This window comes from Musca domestica, unplaced genomic scaffold (genome assembly GCF_030504385.1).
Source record: "Musca domestica strain aabys unplaced genomic scaffold, Musca_domestica.polishedcontigs.V.1.1 48, whole genome shotgun sequence".
Lineage (NCBI taxonomy): Eukaryota > Metazoa > Arthropoda > Insecta > Diptera > Muscidae > Musca > Musca domestica.
Genome location: NW_026712340.1, coordinates 3751148 through 3777446, shown reverse-complemented (window position 1 = coordinate 3777446; position 26299 = coordinate 3751148). Strand labels below are relative to the sequence as shown.

Genomic DNA, 26299 nt, shown 5'->3' with positions numbered 1-26299 from the left:
ATTATGTTTTAATAACAAATAGTAAAAAAATTATTTAAATAAAAAATTTATTTTTATTTAAAATTATTTGAAAAATTTATTTGTTATTGCAATGTAGTTGTTGTGGACAAAAAACCCATCTCTACAAAAACAAAACTTTGCAGTTTTTCTGCCAATAGAACTTGAGTCGAACCTGGAGAGTTTCTAGTGTATAATTCGCATATGCTAATTTGCAATAAGTTCGAAATATATACTACTTTCCAGAGAACGGCCCTTGTAAGCCATCATCCACACCAAATATGCCTGATGAGCCGCTTAACCAACGGCGAAACGCGTCGCATAGTGGTGAGTGTGTGATAGTGTCTATCTGGCTTTCCTTTTCACTGCAAATTTCAGATCATTAAGCTCGTCTCGAAAGAGAAAACAAACACATAAATCATAAAAACATATGATCTTCGCCTTAACAAGGCAAAGCTCAAGCGTTGCAACATTATTTCTTTTGAAAACCAATTGTTTTTCTCCAAACAAAAATTATTCATTTGTGAAACAATGTAACATTTTAAATGATAATCTGAAGTGAATAAAAAACTATTTTTTCGCATGAAAACTTAGTTTAAGCAGAGTATTATTTACAATTCAAACTCCTACAATGTTTCTAATCATATGGTTTTTGTTTTGATCCTGAACATTCCTCTAATGTTGCCATATTTACACAAATTGATGAGATCTTCGTAAATCACCAAATCGATCATAATCTGGAGAATTTAAAACAAAAGCGATCGAAATTAAATTCCCGTATTGAAACCATTCCGATCGGAATCTGTTGTATACATGATATTAAACTCAATGTGCTGATAATGTATACACGTACTCAGTTGTTTTCATTTTCGTATGTTAAATCTGTTACAATTTGGGTCGCCCACATCAGTTATTATTCCCAATCCGTGTAAATCATCCTAGGGTTTGGTTTAATTAAACACGTAAAAATTATGCAGTAGCTTTAAGTATTTGTTTATTAGTTAAATTAATAAGTTTTTTTGTTTGTTTCGTTTCGTTACCTTAAAGTAATTAATACTATTAATTAATATCTAACATCACTAGATTAACATTAAACTAATTAAACAACTTAACCATCGATTTTCAATCGGTTTGAAGTTTCAAGAGTCATGGATTGATTCGATCTATTGGGATACCATTTTAAATGGACAGCACGATTGTCTTGTTCATCTGGAAGTAAAGAAAGGAAAAATATTAAAAGAGAGTTATTATTGCGATTTTTAAGAAAATAATGCAATGTTTTTTTCAGCTATGTTCAGATCAAAACTCGAAATTTAATGAATCAATGTTGTGCCATTTTTAAGAAGTGGACACTAAATTATACAATACAAAAATGAAAAACTGTAAAAAAGTTTACAGTAATTGCCGACGAAGGATTTTTTTTAAGTAAGAAGGTAGGTGGTAGAATTAAGAAGGCAATTATATGTTTACAATTTTTTCAAAATCATTCATTTGACAACATCTCATTGTCAAAATTTATATTTATAAATTCATTCTATAAACAGAAATCAGAAATGGGAACCTGCTTTGTATTCAGTGAAATTTGACAAGGTAACTTACAGAAAATGCATTCTTATTTGAAATGGGTTAACCTCCTAAATTGTACCATTCTTCCAGCTTTGACATACATTTTTAAAGACTTATTTATAGACTAGGTGTGTCTGGTTACTTTTTCTGCAGGAATTGTCCAGCAACTTCTTTCTGAGAGAGATGTAGGTAGTTTTATTCTTTTTTTGAAAGAAAATTGTGAAAAGTAAACAGACGGAATCCCTGCAAAAATTTGCAAGCAATCAGCTGGTTTGCCAAAACAAAAGATGATTGGAAGAAGACATTTGTCCAGTCCAAATTTTTCAAACTCTCAGTAAAAGAGCTGTCAAAATTGTTCTCTCACATCGCTATGTTTTGCAGATCTTTCGTGTTAACAGACGACTTTCAGTAACAATTGTTACAAATTTTAGGGTAAATTCAATTTACATGAATGCAATTCTCATTTACTTGAGGATGCTCTCGACGAGAGCTGACTTTTCACCAAAGTTGTCATATCAAAAGGCTGATAATGCCAAATGACCATTTCATTTGGGGAAACGAAATCATGATGTTGCTAGTGATCAGTAAATATTGCAAAACTATCTATTTCGTTTTGAAAAACAAAACTCTTTGCAATAGAGTACTCTCTATTATATGAAGTTATGAAAATAATGGAATACTCCAGACTTAGGCAATCGAACTTTAAATAATTGCAATTATCTTTAAAAACATTTTCTGCAATTTAATTTAGAAAAGAAGGTATACTTAGGAATGGAGGCCCACACTTTGAACCGACTCAAGATATATTCAACAAAACTTGAAAGTATTAATAGTAGTAATACATTTTTGTATAAATTTGTTATACAATGAATTTAAGTTTGTTTATATTTAAAATATTATTTTTTATTAAAAAAATTGAAAAAAGTGTAATTTTTCCTTAAATGTATCCGTTTGTAATATGCAGTTTCCTTAGTGGCAACACTGTTTTATTGCCTTTCTGTCAAAGGTACACTATTGCCAACTTGCTGTTTTGCATCATTTTCTAAGCTTTTTCTATTGAAAAACATCAAACTGTTGGTAACCCTGTCTGTGATTACAAAGAAAGCATGGACAAAGCAGATGCTGGGACAATTAGTTGTCAAACCAATCTCAGAATTGAAAATTTTGAATGAAAATATGTTGAAATTTATAAAATCTCTTGAAGAACGCATAACAGCCTCCGATTGGCGTCGTATAAGGAAACAAATAGAAATCTATTTATTTTTGACAAAACTTTTTAAAAATGTTGACAATTTTCCCATGCTTTGATGCATTTACCATGGTTTACATTAAGAGTTTTTAGACGGGTTTGAACTACTTCATGAGGATATATTTGATCAAGGAGCATTGAAGTTGACAATTAGTATTCATTGGATTAAACAAATTCTGCGGCTCAGTGAAATTTCGAAATGATATTTTTTATAAAGGCAAGAAATGTCAAATGAAAAATGTATGAAGAAAATATTTTTCATTTCTTATTATCATAGAACAAGAATCAAGGTCCTGTACAGTGTAAACGTGTTATACTATTTTCGTTCTGGGTATGGTGAAATCAAGGTAAAATTAAGAAATAAGCATATCCATCTCAAATAAGCATATCCATCTCTGCACTTTCTGTAATTTGCCTTGTCAAATTTCACTGAATGGAAAACAGGTTCCCACCTTTGATTTCTTTGTATACAATGGATTTATTATGGTAGAAGAATACAGGTAGTCGCATCGACACAGCTGATGGGGCAATGAACCGTCAAACCAATTTTGGAATTGAAAATTTTGAATGAAAAATTATTCAAATTTGTAAAAATTGTTGAAAAATACTTTTCATAACAACCTTCGATTAGCTTCGTATAGGAGAACATATACAAATCTACTTATTTCTGAAGAAAACTTTAAAAATGTTTGACATATCAATGTTCCTAAGTGTTGATGTATCTACCTATATTCTTTTACCAGGGGATTTATAAATATAAGTTTCGACAATGAGATGTTGTCAAATGAATAATTTTGAAAAAAAATGGTAAACATATGATTGCATGACTTTTCCTTTTTAATTCTACCATCGGTGAAATAATAACCAATTTGAAATTTGACTAAATACTTTAGGTAGTCGCATCGACACAGCTGCTGGGACAATGAACTGTCAAACCAATTTTGAAATTGAAAATGTTGAATGAAAAATTATTTAAATTTGTACAAATTGTTGAAAAACGCGAATTATAACATCCAAATGATGTCGTATAAGAAAACACATAAAAATGTACTTGTATTTGAAAATACATTTAAAGTTTTTTTACTATAACAGCTGATTTGTCAATCAGCTGTTTTAAATGGAGTAAATATTTAATTTCCCATATTTCTTGTGTCAAATTTATTTCAATTTTTTACACCTAGAATTTGGTAAAATATCTTAGGTACTCACCATAATTATGTTTATGATCCTTCGTGCATGACTTCGGGCATATGACAAAGCGCACATCCATCGGCCGCTCCACAAATATTTCTAAGCGCGGCATGTTGGCCTTTTCTGTTTCACATGGCGGTGGTTTGACTGTATTTTGATTATTATTAGATTGAGTAATTGTAGAATTAGTATTATTCACTGGTTTGTTTGTATCTAAATTTAAAAGACTTATATAAATATTTTGTTGTTCAGCTGGTTGTAATAACGATTGGCCCAATTCTGTGGCACAACCAGCGTTCGATCTAAAGTGTAGTGAAAATTCACTGCGATTATTATTCGTTTGTGTAGTTTCCAAATATTTGGGAGTGGGTGTTGGTGTTGTTTGAACTGCGGTGGATCGGGAGTGTGTTATTGGTGGTGAGTTCTCAGAGGACGTTGTGGTTGTTGTTGTCGGTGGTGGTGTTCGAGGAGTTGGTGTTGTGGAAGGTGAATTTGTGAAATGTAGGGGTATTACAATTTCATCGGATAAAACACCCGTTTCATCTTCTTCTGAATCGGGAATTGTTGAAGGCGTTGTTGTAAAAGGTTGCAGTGATGCGGATTTAGCCGTTACTGTGCTAGATTCGGAAAGGGATACTATGTGTTTTATTGGCTGTGGTGTAGGAGAGGACTTTGTTATTGTCATTATTGGGGACTCCATAGTTGTGGATTTATGCAAATTGAGTGGGTCAATTGTAGATCTGGTAGATGATGACGTAGCATCTTTAGTGAAAGACCTTTCTGTGGTACTGGGTGTTTCAAGACTGGTAGCTGAAGAAGTGGTGTCAAATGTGGGTTCTTCTGTTCCACTGTTGTCAATATTAAGATCGCCATCTGTTGTAATAGAGAAAGGAACTGAAGTGTCTTCCTCATCAAAGGCTGGCTCATGATCTGGATCAATTATCCTTATGGATGATGTAGGATCTTTCGATTCACCGAGTTTCGGTCGAATAGTTGTGGTAGGGGTTTCATTTAATCTAGGTGTTTCTGTTTCCCTAGATAGCTTTGCTATTTCATCGAAGAGTGCAGTGGAATCATCATCCTCAAAGATGTCATCGTGGTCGGGATCAAAGAGTTTTACAGAAGGAAGAGTTTGGGGAGTAACTATGTCAGGAACATCAGAATCAGCGAAACTTGGTTCGTCTGTGCCACTGATAAGTATTTCCAAGGGAGTGTTGTTTTCTCCAGGTCCAACATTCTTCTGTTCACTTGGTTTGGGTCCAGCTGTGGAAGAACTTGGTTCATTTGAGCCAGGATTTTCTGTGCCCTTAACTGGCAACTGTATTTCATCAGACAGGTCAAAGGGGTCATCGTCTCCGAATATAGCATCATGATCTGGATCGAATAACTTGACAAGGGGGACTTTTCCAGGGACAGTTGGTTCAGGAACCGATGTCGTAGTGCCATGGAATTGTGGTTCATCTGTGCCACCAATGGGTATTCTTATATTGTCGGGATCAACTGAAGTTTCTTTTGAACGAGGTTGACTGGGAGTTGGAAGTCCCTTAGGAGTGGTAGATTTGGGTCCCGCCGTAGTGGAAGTGATGTCCCCGGTTCCAGGTTCTTCTGTACCACTATCTGGTAGAACAATTTCATCGGATAGGACAGCTGGTCCATCGTCATCAAAATAGTCATCATGATCCGGGTCAAACAGCTGTATAGTAGGAAGATTTCCGGGAGCTGGTGTTAGCTGTCCAGGAACTGACGTTGTGGTCTCAGGCACATTTGGTTCGTCGGTGCCGCTTGGGGGTATTTTTATCTTGTCTGGCTGAACCGAGGTTTGTTTGAGGTCAAACGGAGTTGGACTATGATGTTCCTCAGCAGTGGTCGATGTGGGTCTGACCGTGGTGACAGAGGAGACAACTTCGGATACAGGATCTTCTGTACCACTATCTGGTATTGTAATTGACTTGGGAAGGAACGTGAGGTCATCATTTTCAAAGATGTCATCATGGTCTGGGTCAATTATCTTTATAGGAGGAAATTTTCCGGGAGCGACGGTTACGGAATCAGTGAATTTTGGATCCTCGGTACCACTAGCAGCTATTTGTATAGCATCAGATGTCCCATGCTCAGCTGGGATAGAATGTCCTATTGGAGTTGTTGACTTCGAACTGTCAGTTGCGGGATGAGTTTGACCTGCACTGGGCTCTTCTGTGCCAGTATGCGGTATAACAATTTCATCTGACAGGACAGCTGGCTCTTCATCATCAAATATGTCATCATGGTCTGGATCAAGGAGCTTTACAGTTGGAACATTTTTGGGAATTGGCAATTCGGTAGTTGCAGTCGTGGTCGTGGTTCCATCATAATCAAGGAAATTTGGATCCTCAGTGCCACTAACATCTATATTTATATCGCCTGCTGGAGTGGTAGGATCATCGTCAACCCCATGCCTAGCCACATGCTGTCCTGGAGTAGAATGTTCTTTGGGCGCAGCTGGTGTAGGGCTGACTGTCGTCAAAGCGTCGTTGTTAGGCTCTTCTGTGCCACTATCTGTTACAACAATGTTCTGCAATGGATCCGAAGGATCTTCATCATCTAAGAAATCATCATGATCAGGATGAAAGAACCGTGGAGAAGGAAGCTCCTTGGGAGCGCCTGTCTCAGGGTCTGTTGTCGTTGTATGATCAGCAAAATCCCAAAAGTTCGGTTCGTTTGTACCACTAACAGGAAGTTTTATGTCATCTCCATGTCTAGGAGGTGAAGAAGTTTTGGGAACTGTCGTTGGAGTAGCATGATGCGAATCACTGAAGTTTGGTTTCTCAGTGCTCCCAATTGGTTGTTTAAATTTCTCTGATGAGGCAGGAGTGGTATTTCCTCCCAAATCATCATCATGTCTTGAATCGTTTGGACTTGTGCTATGAGCTGGTTGCGGGGTAGTGGATTTGGAAGTAGAAGACTGACCCTCCAATTTTGGAGTGACATTTGTTGGGGGTGTCTCATCGATATGAGGTTCCTCTGTACCACTGTCTGGTATAACAATTTCATCTGATAACACCGCAGGCTCTTCATCGTCGTCATCATCATCAAAGAAGTCACTGAGATCTGATCTAACTGTGAAGGGCTGTTCGGTGCCCGTAATAGGTATTTTAATACCGTCAGACGTTGTCGTATCCCCATCGCTTGGATCTTTTGGTTCTCCAGATTTTGTCACGGTATCTTGATGTTCTTTAGGGTCCTCTGTGAGATTGTGTGACTTCCCCAGCGGCAGAAATTCACCTTCTATGGGTTCAGGTGTCGGTGTTTCTTGTTTGGCATTGAATACCGTCTCAAAATCTTGCAACCAATCTTTTGTGGTCGGAACACTAGATGTTGACAAGGTACTGGATTCTTGACTGCGAACATCATTTGTGGTTGGGTCACCATGTGTCGTAGTAGGTTTCGGACTGGAAGTGGAAGTCTCACTTTTATGTGTTATGACATCATTTGTGGTTTTATCGAAAACCGTCCTCGGTGTTGGGTTTGTGTGTGGAATGTTTGTCGATGTTCGATTGTCATGGTCTCGTGGTGAATTCGATTGTTCAATAACATGATCGCTTGTTTGTTGGTGTTGCGATTGTGTTGTTTTGGAACTCTCAGTGGAGCTATCGCTGGTTCTCACCATCACCTCGTTTCTAGTAGTTTTGTCAAAGAGAGTTCTTGGTGTTGATGTTGTGTTTGAAATACTTGGTGTGGATAGTGTACTGGTGGTTCGATTATCATGGTGTAGTGGTGAATTAACATCATTAGTGGTGAGATCACGTTGTGTTGCCGTTGTTTTGGGAGTTTGAGTGGTACTATCAAAAGTAGTTTTTGTTTGACTTTTTTGGGTTTTAGGTGTTGTTGTTGTTTGAGTATTTTGGTGCTGAGCAGGAGAACAGTGTGTTTTGTTGTGTGATTTGGATTCTGTATCTGGGAATTATTAAAAAAATTTATTCAATCACATTTTTCATAAAAATATTTATGTGGGAAAAAATAATACAATTTCTGATAAACAGGCCGCCCATAACTACGAGATCTGTAGAGAGTTCTCTATGAGAAAAAATTAATTATCAATTAATTGATAATATTCTACCAATTCAAAATCTAGAAAATCTAAAAAAAATCTATATTAAATTTTAGCAGCAATGACTGACTGTTAATCAACGTCTAACGCCTGAAGCAAGAAATTTGAAATGTTTCTAGGGAATCACATTACAAAGTACTGTAAAACGAATTAAGGCGCGTTGCTGATATTCGGAAATTTTGTATGTGGCTTTTTTATGACAAAAACAAGAAAGAAAGCTGTAAGTTCAGCCGTGCTGAGCTTTGAATACCCTCCACCATTTAGAACGAATTTGGCAATTTTCAAAAAAATAAAATCCGTTAAAAATTCTGCTAAAATATTAAAAATACCGAATATTAGGGTCTATACGACAACGTGGACCTGTATAGGCAACTTTTGCCATAAGCCATTACAATATTCAAATGCGAAACATGAAAAAAAAAAAATCGGTGAATAATGTAGCTAAAATCATCAAAATACCGAATATCGGGAGGTACCGTTATATGGGGGCTATACGAATACGTGGACCTGCACAGACAATTTTCTGTCTTAGGCTGTAGTATCCATTACGAACTTCAAATATAAAATTTGAAACAATTCCGGGAAATTATTTTCATCAAAATAACGAATATAGGGAGGGTCCATTATAGACTGAAGTTCCCACTAGGAACTTAAAATACGAAATTTGAAACAATTCGGGTAAATTTTGTCACTAAAATGATCAAAATACCGGATATAGGGAGGTACAGTTATAACGTAGACCTATATAGCCCATTTTCAATACCAAAAGTCCTGCAGCCGAAACACACATTTGAGTAAAATTTTATCAACCTACTTCAATTCGTTCTTAAGCTAGAGTGATTTCCACAGCAAAAATAACAAATATAGGTATAATTCCCCTATAACTGTTTCTCCTGATTTTCGATATTGTGAAGATGTCGTCTCAAAATTTTAAACAAATCGGCGATACTTTTGATGTTTCGGGCTCTTTGTGGGTGGATAAGCTTCTTTCAAACAATACTCAATATAGGTATTGTCCGCAGTAAAAGGAATTTTGGGGATATTTAGGGTAGCTGATTAGACCATACTTTAAGTGTTCAAAGAAGTTTGGTGTGGCCGAGCTTAACATCATTTTTACGTGTTTTAAATAAAATTATTATAAACTGAAATTGATTTCCATTTCAATTACCACAAAATTGTTGCTTGCAGATATTCATGGCAGTAATTTATTGTTTGAACGTGTTAACGTTGTAGAAAACTTATCAATCCATGTTGGAGCTATGCCATGTGGATAAGACCGAATGCACCGACTAAAATTCGATATTGTTTTGCATTTTATTTAGATCTGTTGCACGTGTGGTGTGTGGTATAACGGAATCTCTTTTAAAAATTTTACTAGGCCATATCATGTATACTTAAAAAATGCATACCAGTAATAATGTGAAAAAGATCTACAAGTTGCTTAAACAATAAGCAGGTGGGCCTAATTTACAAAAAAAAAAAACAGTATGGAAAAGTCCAAAAAAATGTGACAGGTATTTCTGGTTTGTATCTGATATCTGGTATTAAATATTATTCTTGTGGAGTGCATGTGAGGGACCTAAACACCAAATCGGATGAAACATATATGTGGGAGCTATAGCTATATCTGAACCGATTTTTTTAAATTAAAATTTAATGTACTTGCTTTTACACTGGATTCCGTCAGAAGTGCCAAAATTCAGTCCAGTTTGGCTGATATTGGCCATATGGTGAGCAATAAACCTGAAATCCTATAAAGATCTACTTGGAGCTATATCCAAATCTGATCCGATCTGTATAAAATTTGACAGAGGTATTTCTGGCCTAAATCTGAATTGTGGAGTACATATTACGCATGTGAGGGACTTTAACACCAAAACGGATGAAAACGTCTATGGGAGCTATAGATATATCTGAACCGATTTTCACCAAAATTTGAACTACTTGCTTCTACGCTAAGTTTGGTCGGAAGTGCCACAATTCAGTCCATTTGTGCTGATAGCACAATAAATGTGAAATCGATCGAAGATATATATGAGAGCTATATCCAAATCAGAACTGATTTTCACCAAATTTAAAGTACTTTCTTCTGGGCTGAATTCCCTGGGAAGTCCCAAAATGCATTCAATTTAGACTGATTTTATCCATTTGGTGCACAATAAACCTGACATCGGCTAAAGATATATATGGGAGCTATTTGCAAATCTGAACCGATTTTGACATAATTTTATGCACTTATTTCTGAGTTTTATTTGACAGCTGGAACTAAATATCATTGTTTTGGAGTGCATATTACGCATGTGAGGGACCTAAAACCCCGAATCGGATGAAACATATATATGGGAGCTATAGCTATATTTGAACCGATTTTCACCAAAATTTGAAGTACTTGCTTCTAGACTGAATTCCGTCCGAAGGTCCAAAATTCAGTGTGTTTGGGCTGATATTAGCCATTTGGTGCACAATAAACCTGAAATCGGATAAAGATATATATCGGGCAGCTATATCCGAATCTGAATCGATCTCGATAACATTTGAAACACTTATTTCAGAACCGTACCTGATATCAGATACTAAATATCAATGTTGTGAAGTGCATAAAACGCATGTGAGAGACCTAAAACCCCGAATCGGATGAAACATATATATGGGAGCTATAGCTATATTTGAACCGATTTTCACCAAAAATTGAAGTACTTGCTTCTGGGCTGAATTCCGTCGGAAGTGCCAAAATCCAGTCAATATGGGCTTATATTACCCATTTGGTGCACAAAAAACTGAATCGATATTGAGAAAATGTTATGTATTTATTTCTGAGCTGTATTAGTTATCTGCTTATTACGCATGTGGATCTTAAACCCTAGAACGGATGAAATATATATCTGGGAGCTTTAGCTATATCTGAACCGATTTTCACCAAATTTGATGTACTTGCTTCTGGGCTCAATTCCCTTGGAATTGCCAAGATTAAGTCCATTTGGGCTGATATTAGCCATTTGGTGTACAATTGACCCGAAATCTGTTGAATATATATGTCGGAGGTATATCCAAATCTGAACTGATCTTGACAAAATTTTATGCACTAATTTCTGAGCTTTATCTGATATCTGGTACCAAAGATCATTGTTGTGGATTGCAAATTTCGCATGCGAGAGACCTAAAACCCTAAATCGGATGAAAGATATATATGGTAACGCTAGTAATTTAATGTACTTGCTTCTAGACTGAATTTGGTCGGATGGGTGAACATGTAGGTAATTTGGACTGATATTGACTATTCGGTGCACAATTGAACCGAAATCTGTTGAAGATGTATATGGGAGCCATATCTAAATGTTGATTAGCTACAATATCAATAGGGTTCGTCCTTGGGTCAAATAAATTATTACAAACAAATGCACAAAGACATAATAACCTTACCACTATGTGGTGTAGGGTATTAAAAGTAAAATATCATTCTATCTACCGACAGGTATAAGCTTGTTAGGAAGGTTCTAGAAAAAGTGGACCTAAATATCCAATTGAAAGAAAGAAATATTTCAATGTTTGATTTTGAAGCACCTGCAGAATGTCCAGCGGGGGGAGGACAATGAATAGACGACAATATTGTATGGCCGATATTGTAAAATTTCGCTTCAATTAATTTGAGACCTCTATTTTTTTTGGAAATAATGTTTTTTGATGTGTAGTACCACAAAGTACTAAACGCTATTGCTCATCTTCGAACTTGGTCTAAGTTCGTGAATTATATGTTATATGTTTTCAGGTTTCTCTTAATCTTCTTACACCTCGACCCTTCGAAATACTTGACAATTCTAGCCGATTTTTTCAGATGGGAAAAATACTGGTTTCCAAGGATAGAAAGACTTTCATAGACGCAGTGCATATACAGATATTCTATATAACTTCCATTCTTCATCTATTTAATATAAATTCGTGGCTATTTTCACTTGAATATTTGGAATATGAACTTACCTGTTACTATTTCATCACAGGGTTCGGTTTCAGTGTCTCCGTCATCCGCAGCTTGGTTTGTTGCACCAATAGCTGTTGTAGGCGCTACAGTAGTGTCATCACTTGTATGTGACACATCTGGTTCCTCTGTTGCATTCTCCCCTGCTTCATTGCTACCCTCTCCCGATTCTTTATTTCCCTCTCCCGATCCCTGTCCATCTTCCTCTGATTCATGATTGTCATTTCCCGATTCATTACCATCTCCACCTGCTTCATTGTTGGTTTCATCTGTATCCTGATTCGATCCCTCCGTTCCTGTTTCATTATTGTTGCCCTCGCCTGTATCATCATCTTCATCATCATTGTCATCTTGGCTTGGTTCAGTTGTGGTCTCTTCAGATTCTGGTTCAGTAGTTAAAGTGCCCTGATCAGATGGACTTTCCGTTGAATCGTGTTCATTGTCTTTTGTTTGCTCTTCAGATTCCGGATCTGGATTTAGTTTAAGGAATATTGTTTTACCCGGACCATCTGAAAAATAAATCGTAAATTTAAAGCATAAAATAAGAATTACAATTATTTCAGAAGGAAACCACAGAAGACCCATGGCATGAATGTCAAAAGGAAGCATTTGTTCCAAAACAGAGATTGATTAATAATATAACAACTTTGTATTGTTTCATTATTGTTTTTAATATTCATTTTTAGGGTTTGGGCGCCACCTATACTATTACTTTTTAATGGTAAAAATTGTAAAAGATCGAACTTCTATATTAATATTGGATGGACATATTAGATGGAAATCCTTCGATTAAAAAACGGACTTTTAGTAAAAATTGCAAAAAGGTAAATTTTGTAGTAAAGGAACAATGTTTTACCCATTGTACAATAAAAAGTTAGAGCCACCAGCTGTTTACAGTTTTTGTCTTTGAAAAGAATAAAGTTATTAACCTTTTACACCATTTAATTCATTTTAAAAATGGGGACATAGGATATATTGATTATAATTTTGAACAAGTTAAATAGTATCAGTTAATTTTGATGATAGTTGTGATTATGGATTATGGAGGAGGTTCCGAAGTAGTTGGCCATTATTGTCCAATTCTTGTCTGACGTAAGCCTGATATAAATATTACAATGTGCCCTACTTGGACTCTATCCTCTACTTCCTATAATTTATATGAAATATGTGCAAATATTTGAAAAATGTAGAAATATTAGTGAGGTACCATATATAGCGGACCGAAATATTCCACTTCATGTAATACAGGTAAAAATATTGGTATGTGCAAAATTTAAAGGAAATCGATCATTTGTAAATTCTGATAAATTTTTTTAGATATAGCAAGTTGTATAGGATCGACGACATTTTTCACAAGTTATGGCAGATATAAGTTTTGAAAATTATGATCCTTTGTGGGTGGGTTACCATTAGGGATTGACAGATATCTATCATCTTGATACCAGATTTTGTGCTAGCAAAAATGTTGGGGTGTGTGAAATTTGAAGAGAGTTGAATGCTTATTTCGCGCTTTATGAGCGTTTTGTTTTTTTTAAATTTTTTAAACCCTTTGTGGGGGAAGTACCAGAAGGAGTGCGCCGATATATTCCATTTTCACATCACATTTTGTGTTAGTAAAAATAATGGCATGTGTGGAATTTATTGAAAACCGGAAGGTTATTTAGGATTTTATGATCGTTTTGATTATTCAACAGTTGGACCCTTTGTGGGGGAGGTTCCAGAATAAATGGTCCGATCTCTACTATCTTTATAACAGATATTTTGTTGATTGAAATATTGAGATGTGCCAAGGGAGATTCTTAATGCAGTGGACCGATATTGTCCATTTTTGCACCTAAGCCATCATTGATGTAAAAATTAGGATTTGTTGGAGCAAAGTCGGATTATCATTTCTCTTTCTGTGCATTAAAATATTTTTTTTTGAAAAAGTCGACCTTTTGTGGGGGATTTACCAGAAGGAGTGGACCGATTTTGCCCATCTCCGAACTCGATTTAAGTTTGACAATAATATATTATATTATGTATCAAGTTTGGACCAAATCGGATACTCCCTTCGAGAGTTATCGTGCGCTCAAGCCAGCCCCAGGTTTCTTTGGACAAAATTGATATCAGAACAATTATTGTCGATTTAGCAACGTCCGGCCGTCTATCTTTGGACGCACCATAGCTTTCGGGAAGAGAATATCCAATTTGTTAAAAATTTGGTACATCGCAATATTTTGACCAAATTTAGATAAAACTCAGAAATACTCAATACCGGTGCCCTCTTTTTGGTACCTTTCACACAAAAGATCAACACTTTCTTAGACAAATAGTTGACTTTATGAAATGCTAGGGTATATCCGAGTTCCTTCAAAATTTGCACTTCTTAGTATTTGAATCAGCCTTAGGCCGTATAAGAAAATGGACGAAATTGGTTCACTCCTAAGGAACAACATTTTTCAAAGTTGTAGCTCTCATAATATACAAAATAATACAGATATGTTCTTCTAACTTCGTACAACTTAATATTTCTACCAGCCAATGATTTAATGTGGATATGGGAGCTCTCCCACGAGGGGTCAAAGTTTTGAATAATAATAATTGTCGTAGATTGGCCTTATTATATTGGCTCATTTATATAAGACTTAGGTTAGGAAAGAACATGGAAATTACTAGGCAACTGTTTCTCCAACCCCCTCCTATAAGACCAACATTTTTTCCATGAATACGTTATATATGATATATATGGTTTGGTGAGCATTTTCCAGAAAAATAAGCTATTCGTGATGGAATTCAAGCGTGAAAGTGTGATTTCTTTATATTTGGCTGGAAAACCACAAGTGGCTGTCGTTAGAGCACTCCAGCATTTAAATGAGAATAAATCTTTTGTGTTTCGTACCATCGCTCGTTACCGTGACCGTACTGGTAGCTTAGCCCGACGTCAAGGAAGTGGACGGAAGAAAACAACTACATTAGCAGAAATGGTTCGAAAAACAAAGAAGCGACTTGATCGAAAACCGCGTCGCAGTGGCCGAAAAATGGCTCGTGAGCTGGACATATCGCAATATTCCATTCGGCAAATATTGAAAAATGAGCTCGGGGTGAAGCCATTGAAATTCCAAGAGTTGCTTCACTTGGCCGAAAGTGGTGAACTGCAGAATTTAATTTTCTCAGATGAGAAAACATTGTTTGTCCAGCAGTTTGTAAACAAACAAAATGACCTTCGGTTGGCCAACAGAACTCAAGCGCCGGCCATGGTGATGGTGTGGGCCGTCATAACAGCTGATGGTTGCCCTCCGCTCGTATTAATCGACTGTGGCATCAGAATAAATGCCGAATATTATCGCGAAAATATTCTGGAGGATGTATTAAAGACTTGGGCCCGCAAACATTTTTGCCGCAGACCTTGGACATTACAACAGGACTCAGCACCATCGCACTCAGCACGCGCCACCCAAGATTAGTTTCAAAATGAGGTTCCTCGCTTCATTTCCAACGCACAATGGCCATAAAAATCTCCGGATACCAATCCGTTGGACTATTGTGTCTGGAGTCTTTTAAAAAGCAAAGTTGACACTAAAAAAAATACCAAAGTTTCGATCACCTCAAGCAAGCGCTTCGCCGGAAATGGGCCAAAATACCGCAGAGTAACATTCGGGCAGCGTTGGACGGTTTCATTGGACGTTTTAAGGCCATAATTCGTGCCAAAGGTGACCAATTCGAACAAATCTAAACTTATTCTAAAATTTGATGCTATTTCCGACATTGTTTGCTTTCATTCAATAAAATTAAAAAAAAAAACAGTAAAGAAAGTCTTAAAGTCGGGCGGGCCGACTTTATGATACCCTACACCACTTTGTTAATTTAGTAGAGCTGCGCATAACAATTAAATGTTTTTATGGGAGAATTCAATCATACACGCTATGAACATAATTATAATTTAAAGTTCAAAGGACTAAATATGCCGAAGCATTTGTATCTTTTAAATTCGGACTTGTATTGCCCATTTGGTTCACAATTAATTTGAAATCGTATAAAGATATATATGGGAGCTATATCCAAATATGAACCGATCTCGATAAAATTTGGCAAAGATATTTCCGAGCTGTATTTGATATATTTCCCTGAATATCGTTGTTACGGAGTGCATTTTACGGTTGTGGGTAACAAATATAACAAATCGGATAAATAATATATATGGAAGCTATAGCTATATCTGAACCGATATTCGCCAAATTTGACATACTAGCTTCTAGACTCAATTCGGTCGTAAGTGCCAAATTCCATCCCATTTGGACAAATATTAGACGTTTGGTGCACAATAAAATGTAAATCGGACGAAGTTATATATGGGAGCTATATCCAAATCTGACCTGATCTCGATAAAATTTAGCAAATGTATTCTAAGCAAATATTGTTGTTACAGAGTGCATATTACAAATCGGATGAACAATATATATGGGAGCTATAGCTATATCTGAACCGATTTCCAAATTTGGCATACTTATTTTGAGGTCCAATCTGATCGTACGTTTATTGGTACACAATAAAAGGCAAATCGGACGAAGATATATATGGGAGCTATATCTAAATTTTGACCGATTATCTCCAATTTCAATAGGGTTCGTCCAAACAAATGATTTGTGCAAAATTTCATCTGGATATGGCAATAAATGCGAACTGTACTTTGTTTACAAAAATACGTGGACAGACGGACAGACGAACGGACATGCATAAATCGACTCAGAATGTGATTCTATGCAGATCATCTAAAGGAACTATGGGTCTATCTCGTTTCCTTTTGCCTGTTACAAACAAATGCACAAAGACATAATACCATGACCACCTTGTGGTGTAGGGTATAAATACACTGACCACCAAGTGGTGTAGGGTATACAAATGTAAAAGTTATGGCGTTTGTCTTTGTTGCAGTTTTTTTATCCCACCCTGTATATCGTTCCATAGAAAATCAAAATTTTCGAAGAAAAAATCATACATATATCTCATATGGAGGACGTAGTTGAAATAGTCCAATTCTAGTAAGTCGTAATATATATATCAGTAGCGAAAATGGTCAATATTGGGCAACTCTTTCCAATATTTTGAATGATCCTCACGCAAGTTCAGAATATATTAAAAAAAACGTCATAGAATGAATTCGGCTAATACGTTTTTACTTATTTTATTTAAAATTCGGCTTTACCAAATAAAATTTGAGTATATGGTTGCAAGCGGAAAAACAAAAAAACCAATTACAAAAGATATAAATCGAATTTCGAATTATAGTTGAAAAAAGAGAATATAAAGTCTGAACTTTCCTTATGGCGAATTCAATATCTCTGTACATAAATAATTTTTGTAGTTATTACGATATGGCGCCCAATCGCGACAGTAACGTTGTATTATTCACAAGGCTGTTTTTCATCAAATATGCATATTTTTTCTAAGAACCTTTGTTAAAAACAGCAGGAATGGCGCCCAACATTTCTCATTATACTGACACCATTTAAATTCGATACAGTTCGCTTTTGTTAACTTACATATGGCTTTAAATTCGAAAATGGATTAAGAAAAGCCGACTCTACGATTTTTCCACTAACATGGGTCGAGTTTTTAATACCAAAAGCCGAAAAATCGAAAGTCGGCTTACGTATCCCTAATTCAAAAACAAAATGAATACCCTTATGGTTTTTCTATTACGAATATCCGAAAACAAAACGGAAATTTGTTCATTCGGATCATAATATTTCACATAAAAACTTACCATTATCCCAGATTTTATCGTCCTGCAAGACAAAGCGATCACCGAAATCAACATCACTACCCAAAATATCGATGTCATCGTTCTCATCATCATCTGTAGGGGAAGGAGATACTGTTGAAACTACAGGAGCAACTGTAGGATCTGCTGCCACTGCTGTTGAGACTACTGCCTCTGTAGTGCTTTCTGGAATTTGAGTTGACACTACAGCTTCCGTAGTGACTTCTGGAAGAACTTCTGAAATTGCTTCTACAGGAACTTCTGTAACTGCTTCTGTGGTAGTTTCCGTGGCTGCTTCTGTAGGGCCTTCCGTAGGTGATTCTGTAAAAGCAGCTGGAGTTTCTGTTGCAAATTCTGTAGTGGTTTCAGTAGATTGTTCTTCGGAAGTTTCTGTAGTTGTTTCTGCAGAAGATTCTGTTGTGGGTAAAGTTGTCGCAACCGGAAATACTGTTGTTGTTGTAGTTCTTTCTTTTGCCAATTGACCTTTTTTGTCTTCACTAGCATCTTCCTCACTTGAACTAGATTCGGAATTATATGGATCATCAAATTCTTCATGTGAGTCATCTACTTCTTCCAACTCCTCCCCCTCTTCATCGTCCTCCTCAGAAGAAGATTCTGTGGCATGTTCAATTTCTTCAAGGGAATCCAAATCAAATTCACTGTCATGAACTATGGGATAGGGCTGTATAAGGGGAGGATATGGTTGCATATAGCTTGGGGGATATACCAATTCCGCCAGGGTAATACAGTCACATGGCACTTGTTCCCTGGGCAAGCAGGCATTGTTTTGTAGGTCATAGAATGTATCACCGGGACATCTGAAGAAAAGGAAATAAATATTAACATTTCTCTCTATTTTACGCTCTCTTTCTCTCTCTCTCTTATACTCACTTAAATCTTGTTTGATAAAACACCCGATTCTCTTGCAGCTCACACGTATAGTAGAGCGAACAATCGGAGGGCGATCGAAATACTCCGTTCTGTTGACATGCCGGATATTTATTTTCACAGTATTCCGGCACACTATCATCATCGCTAACAATCTGGGTGGGAATACACCGATTACCAGGAATACATTTACTGGTCTGCTGGGAGAATATCATGTTGTGAGGGCAGGAGTAGACTTGTGGCTGCATGGATTTATCACATTTGTAATAAAGATGGCAATCGTAGTGAATGGGAAAGCGTCCTTCGGCGGTACACTTAGGTTCATATTCGGTGGGCGTTTGCTGTACACATTGGCCGCAGGTCGTATTGAATTTCTAAGGGGATTGCAAAAAGGGAGGAAAGAGCTTTTAAGCCTTTGAATCTAAGAAAGGTAATCTTCGAGAAAAAAGCTGCCTATCAGTGAGAGCCGAAATGTTATGCCATAGTAGATTTTTTTCAACATTTTCCCAACAGATACACCGAACCGAGATTCACCAAATTGTTAAATTTGGTTGAAAATTAAAAAAAAAAAATCTATTCAATTTGGGCTGATATTATATATATATATGGTAAGCAATAACAGTAAAATCGGTTGAAGATGTATGGAAGCTATATAAAAATCTGAATCGATCTCGCTAAACTTTGGCAGAGGTATTTTCGAGCTATATCTAATGTCCGGTATCAAATACCATTATTGTGGAGTTCATATTACGAATGTGAGGGACTTTAAAACCGAATCGGATGAAACATATATATGGAAGCTATAGTTATATCTGAACCGATTTTCACAAAATTTGAAGTACATGCTTCTAGTCTGAATTTGGTCGGACGTACCACAATTCAGGTTATTTGGACTGAAATTAGCCATTTGGTGCACAATAAATCTGAAATCGGATAAAGATACATATGGGAGATATATATCCAAATCTGATCCGATCTTGATCAAATTTGGCTGAGGTATTTCGGGGCTGTATCTGATATCTGGTACCAAATATCATTCTTTTGGCGCACATATTACGAATGTGAGGGACGTAAACATCAAATCGGATGAAACATATATATGGCAGCTATAGCTATATCTGAACCAATTTTCACCAAATTTGATCTACTTGAGTCTAGTTTGAATTCGGTCAGATGTGTCAAAATTCAGGTCATTTGGACTGATATTGGCTATTTGGTGCACAATTAACCCGAAATCGGTTGAAGATATATATGGGAGCTATATTTGATACACTTATTTCAGAGCTGTATCTGCTACCAAGGATCATCGTTGTGGAATACATATTACGAATGTGGAGGACTTAAACACCAATTCGGATGACACACATATGTGGAAGCTATAGCTATATCTGAACCGATTTTCTTCGAATTCACTTGCTTCTAGACTGAATTCGGTCGCATGTACCAAAATTCAGGGGTTTTGGATTGATGTTGGTCATTTGGTGCACAATTAACCCGAAATCGCAAAAATATATATATGGGAGCTATATCCAAATCTGAACCGATCTTGATAAAATTTGGCTGAGGTATTTCTTGGCTGTGTCTGATATCTGGTACCAAATATCATTCTTTTGGCGCACATATTACGAATGTGGGGGACGTAAACATCAAATCTGATGAAACATATATATGGGAGCTAATGTTAATCTGAACCGATTTTCACAAAATTTGTATAAATATATATGGAAGCCATATCCCAATCTGAACCGATCTCGATTTGACAAATATCATTCTTCTGGAGTGCATATTACGCATGCGAGGGACTTAAAACCCCAAATCGGATGAAATTTATATATGAGAGCTATGAACCGATTTTATCCAAATTTACTCGCTTCTTGACTAAATTCGGTGGGATGTACCAAAATACAGTTCATTTGGATTTATATTAGCCATTTGGTGTACAATTAACCGAAAATCGGTTGAAGATATATGGAAGATATATATAATATCTTCGTCCTTGAGTCAAACAAATATTGTTTGGAAAATTTCATCTCAATCGGATAATAAATGCGATATGTTCACAAAAATACATGGACAGACGGACTGACATGCATAAATCGACTCAATATGAATATCCTCAAAATGAACTATGGGTCTATCTTGCTTCATTCTCCATGTTACAAACAAATACACAAAGACATAATACCCTCACCACTATGTGGTGTAGGGTATAAAAATCATACTTTATTATTTCCAATATATGTATCGACTTAGGCATAAACTCCCATGACACTAATTTTATATTTGAAGTCGTTTATAGATGGGACAGATATTCTAAATGATTTGAATTACAATTTCCTCTTTTCATCTTGATAGAGAATAATTATTCATAATTACCTACCTGATATTTCTGACATCGTCCAAATATCACACAATCCTGCTTACAAACATAATAGTATTGGCCTTCCTCTGGATGTGGCTTCAAACCGACATAGTTACCCGTACAGCGTTTGTGCTGAAATTGGAGAAAAACACAAAGAATGACTTATAATAAAGTGTAATGAATAAAATTTGGATAAACAAGTAAAGGAAAATAGATAATGCTTGTTATGTAACTTTCATGTCACAAACAAAAGTTAAAATATATTTAAATTCGTATCGCAACTCAGAAAAAAACCTTCCGAGTAATAGTCGACTTTCTATTATTGCTTTTTTATCTGTTTACAGCTTAAGGTGGAAGAAAATATCCCACTAAATAAATTCATTAAAACACATTTATTCCGATCAAGGCGTTTTCTATACACTCGTTTACTTGTAGTGACATTTGACTATGGCCTGTTATGAAGTAGAGCTAAAAGGGAAGAAACTTATATCGGCTTCTGAAAATTTACATCGCAAAATTACCTAAATAGAGGGGGAACCCAACTTCCACATTTTTTAATATACTCGGATTAAGAATTCTTAAAATCCTAACATCTTAGGTGTATCCGGTGTTTTTAAGTGTTACTGATAACAATAGGAGGATTTTTTTGGTTTAAATTATAACCCTAAAGAGAGACAACAAAGGGGTCTTTTTGGTCCTTTTTTGAAATATTATTAAAAACTCCCTTTAAAAAATATCGCAACAAATTAAAATATTTCTAAAAATTATTTTTTATAAAATCCTACAATATATCTCATAATACTCGGAAACTCCAAATCTTACCTAAACGTCAGAAATGCATAAATATTAAGAACCGATTTTAGGGTTTAATCCGTACTGCAATATCATTCCACAGAGCATAATTTTAAAATGATCAAATTTCATTATACATAAGTCACCAAAGAAAGAAACCCCATATCAAAATAAAAAAAGCCAGTTAGGAAAGGTCAAAAGTCGGGAGAGGTCGACTAAATGATACCATCCACCTCTATGCGTATTTAGTAGAGCTCCGGTAACAAAAAATGTATTATATTGGGAATTTATGTGAAATAGATCATATCAACTATGAACCTTATTTGAATGTGTATCATGGCATTAGAATATTGAAAATTTGGGAACTATTTCAAACTCTGAATCAATTTTCAAAAAAATTGGCACATGATATGACTTCGATAAGGATTATATTAAAAAATATTTATTGGAGCAATAGGTATGCCGTAGTTTCCCCAAATAGTAAAATTCAGTTGAATATGAAAAAGTCTATCCAATTTCGACTGATATTACTTGTATGGTAAAATCGGGTGAAGATATATATCAGAGGTATATAAAAATCTGAACCGAAAATTTGGCAGATGTATTTGCAAGCTGTATACGATGTCCGGTATCATATATCATTATTGTAGAGTGCATATTATGCATGTGAGAGACTTAAACACCAAATTTGATGAAACATATTTATGGGAGCTATAGCTATATCTGAACTGATTTTCACCAAATTTAATGTACTTGCTTATAAACTGAATTCGGTCGGGTGTGTCAAAATTCAGGTCATATTCATATGGGCCATTTCGTGCACAATTAACGCGAAATAAGGGAGCCACATGAAAATCTGATCTGATTATCACCAATATCAATAGAGTTAGTTCTTGAGCCAAAAAAATATTGTTTGGAAAATTTCATTTCAATCGGGTAATAAATGCGACCTGCATTTTGTTCACAAAAATACATGGACAGACGAACTGACGGGCGGACGTACTGACATGCATAAATCGACTCAGAAAGTGATTCCATGAAGATCCTTAAAAGTAACTATGGGTCTATCTCGTTTCCTTCTCAATGTTACAAACAAATTCACAAAGACATAATACCTATACCACTACGTGGTGTAGGGTATGTATATTATAAATTTTGGTTTCTAAAACGCATTTCTAATTCGACAAATTTAGTACTTTTTGCAAATTTGCATCTTATTTTCTAATAATTTCACTGTTCAAAAGCCAATCTGGTTCATTGAAAATTCTAAGTGGATTTGAGAGTACCTGATTTGGAGATTAAACCCTTGAAAGAGTTCCAGCGTCTTAGGCCACACTTTTTTAATGTCTTTATATAGCCTTGATAAAGCCTATATTTTGAAATATATTTCAAAGCATTTAATAAATAGCTTTGAAAATTTATTGACGGCTTTGGATTGCATCATTGGTTTAAAAATATTGCCCATTTTTTGGTTTGTTCCGTATTATAGGGTAAATTCCGGTTTCAAGTATTTTTACGTTGTAAAAAATTATTTTTTTAATTATTTCGAATTTAGAGTTCCTTTTATGTAGAAAAGATAATAGCAAAAAATTATCAACATAAGTTCTCGTTTTGGTACAGCCCTTATCTAAAGATGGAACCAGGGGGTTTTCAGTTATTATGATGTGTTTGCCCATATTTTGCAATATATTTAGCCGAAAATATGTATTTTGGTTTTAGCCGGGGTAGAACACCTTCCGAAACTTTTGGGTTACTGATCTGAAAATCGAGAACTCTTAAATCCTCTAGGAATTTTCCACATCCCAGACGGGCTATTGGATCGTGAAATTTGAAGAACCTTTTGAACAAATTTGGAAAACAGTGCTAAATTTGTCGAAAACTTTTTTTATAAACCGAAATTGATGATATTTTTTATGGTACATGTTAAGTACATATATATTTCTTTTATTTAGAGACTCACATCGAAATTTGATTTAGAATATTTCTTTATTTGACACTTTCCCCAAGAAATAAGGTATTAAGGGAGATTTTGATTTAAAATAGAAACATGTAAAATTATTAGTGAGAAACATAATTTTAATTTTTGTAATATATACATTTCGAATGCAAGTTTCTTAAAAACTATTAGCTGTTATTATTCCGAGATTTTTAGCGATTTTTTGTGTAGAATATTTCTTCTTTTGACACTTTTTGCCTAAAACTAAATTTTAATGTACTTTGATGCATGAAATCGAAAAAACACAGAGGCGAAATATTTTCGTGTTTTCTTTGGCAATATTGAAGTAAATATTATATTAGAAGTTATTTTTAAAATAACTTCTGGGGAGAATATCCCAGACAAAAACAAGGGAACTGATGAGGATTGGTGGCTCTTTCCGAAACCTAGGTATTCCCTGCCTTACCCCCTGGTAAACATTACCATCGTTCTCCACTAATAAACAAATGTTGTTTTTATAAAAACAACAATAAAGGGATAAAGCCAGACCATTTTGCAACAACAAAATACTACGGTATTCCGAACAAACAAGCCACACTGTTCTAGTAAATATTTTCTTGATATATAATGGAAATATTTAATTTATTTTTCTTTGGCAACTTATAGTAAAATTCAGTGAAGAATATTGTGTCTTTTGCACAAACTCACACAAAGTACGGTTTTAACGCTAAAATGTGTTTTCAATATGTATGAATTCTTGGCGTTTATGTAAGATTTAGATAATATATAAGATTTTTGCGGTTTTGACTTACAAAAAGTCCGATGCACGTATATCTTCTATTTGATATACTTTCATTATCTGCTGTATATTCCCTGTTAAAATTGTTTGTGTTGCCCAGTCTTCTTTATATAACAAATGATATATTACACATCTTCTTATATAAATCAGTCCAACACATATATTAAATAGATGCTGTTTTTGAGTACATTTTAATTTTTCCAAAATCGCCATCCAAATAATTTTCTACAGAAAATATTTGCAACACAAGATATTTTCCATAGAATATGTTAATGGAAATTATTGTCAATCCTTTTTCATAATTAAATCCCTTAATACTTAATTTCACTCACATAATCCACAATAATTGGCACCCCACCACCGGGGAAGGGTCGTAAAATTCCACGACGTTGATCGAAATAAGTTCCAGCAGGATAATAACTTGTTGGCATGTGATATGGATAACCAATTGGCGAGGGGTAATGATAATTACGATAAGGATTATATGGCTGGGGTCTATACGGTGTATGGCCCAAATAACGGCCAAGGCTGGGAGTACAACAGCTGATTATTAAAACAGCTGACACAAGTAGGTGGTACATTTTGTTAAGGCTTTTCAAAAACTTCGGCGTTTATTCAAATTAAGTGAATTATTTTTATTCTTGAATTTATTTGTATAAAATCTCTTGTCATTAAATCTTAGTTTTTTTTTGTTCACATTTTCCACTATTTCCACTTATACAGTATCATTTCTTATTATATGTGTGTATTATATCCTTTCGTGAAAAGTTTTTTTTTATTTCATTTCTTATTCTTAAATCACTACAATGTTTTCTTTTTTCAAAAATCTTTATAATTCCGTGATTTAATTTTTTCTTTTGCTGCTGCTGTTATATCTCGTTTCGATTCGATTTCAATGTCGTTCTTAACCCACAAAGCTTTAGTTCACGTTTGAAGTGTTTCCGCGATGTGGCGGGTGTTTAAATGCACTTTGGGTCGAGATCGAAAGCGTAGCAGCTCTCTCCCAGCTCGAATTTCTCGATTCTGTTTTGAACTTTGTTTCTTGCATAACTTTTGGTTCGTTTGCATTGTGCATTTTGAGCCAGCGTTCTTATGTTTTGTGTAGAATTTCTTTAACGGAAAAGTCACGATCGCCAGCAGCAGCACCAGACGAGAAAGAATCAAAATACTAGATCTGGTTTCGTTACAGGTTTAGTTTCGAATTATTAGAAAACGGATTGTTTTTTTTTTGTAAAATTGTAAAGGGAATCTGCAATGTTTAACAGCCATTGAACCCTTTGCAGCTTGATTTGGTTTTGTTTACTTAAGCTACCACGAAGTTCAAGTTCAAGATTACTCGACCACACCAGAAAATGCGCCGAAATGATTAGCTTGCATTTTTCCAATTTTTTCGTATAAGAAAAGCTCTGCTGGTTGTTATGATGTCATATTTAGTTTATAAAATTGTTTAGCGCTTCCGATTTGTATATGGTTTTATACATCCATATTCAACTTCTAAGAAAAAAAAAACTTATTTATGATTTTCTTTTGCCAATAATAACTATGTTGAAAACAAAAGATACCAACTCTTTGACATCCTTTAACACGGCTCTAATACATTCAGGGCCTATCAGTTATGTCAACCGATTAGACCGCCGATTTTCAATGATTTTCAGGGTGAGATAAAAAAACTGCAACAAAGTCAAACGCCATAGTTTTTACATTTTTTTTTAATTT

General features: G+C 35.3%; 1 protein-coding gene across 1 annotated transcript; it reads right to left on the bottom strand.

The window, feature by feature from the left end:
- Nucleotides 1-1009: 1009 nt before the first annotated feature.
- LOC101895947 (uncharacterized) lies at nt 1010-25462 on the bottom strand. The gene is made up of 7 exons (XM_020035314.2): nt 24916-25462; nt 21075-21188; nt 18698-19068; nt 17810-18624; nt 12066-12572; nt 4022-4150; nt 1010-1206 (listed from the first exon to the last, which is right to left on the bottom strand). Exons 1-7 carry the CDS (start codon nt 25162-25164, stop codon nt 1106-1108), a joined length of 2286 nt encoding a protein of 761 aa, XP_019890873.1. The 5' UTR covers nt 25165-25462; the 3' UTR covers nt 1010-1105.
- Between the last annotated feature and the right edge of the window lie 837 nt (nt 25463-26299).

Coding starts and splice junctions, on each gene's coding strand:
- LOC101895947 (XM_020035314.2), bottom strand. CDS start 25,164: ATGTACCACCTACTTGTGTCAGCTGTTTTAATAATCAGCTGTTGTACT. Junction 12,573..17,809: donor CGATAAAATCTGGGATAATG/GTAAGTTTTTAT, acceptor TTTATTTTTCAG/ATGGTCCGGGTAAAACAATA. Junction 4,151..12,065: donor CTGTGATGAAATAGTAACAG/GTAAGTTCATAT, acceptor ATCAAAATACAG/TCAAACCACCGCCATGTGAA.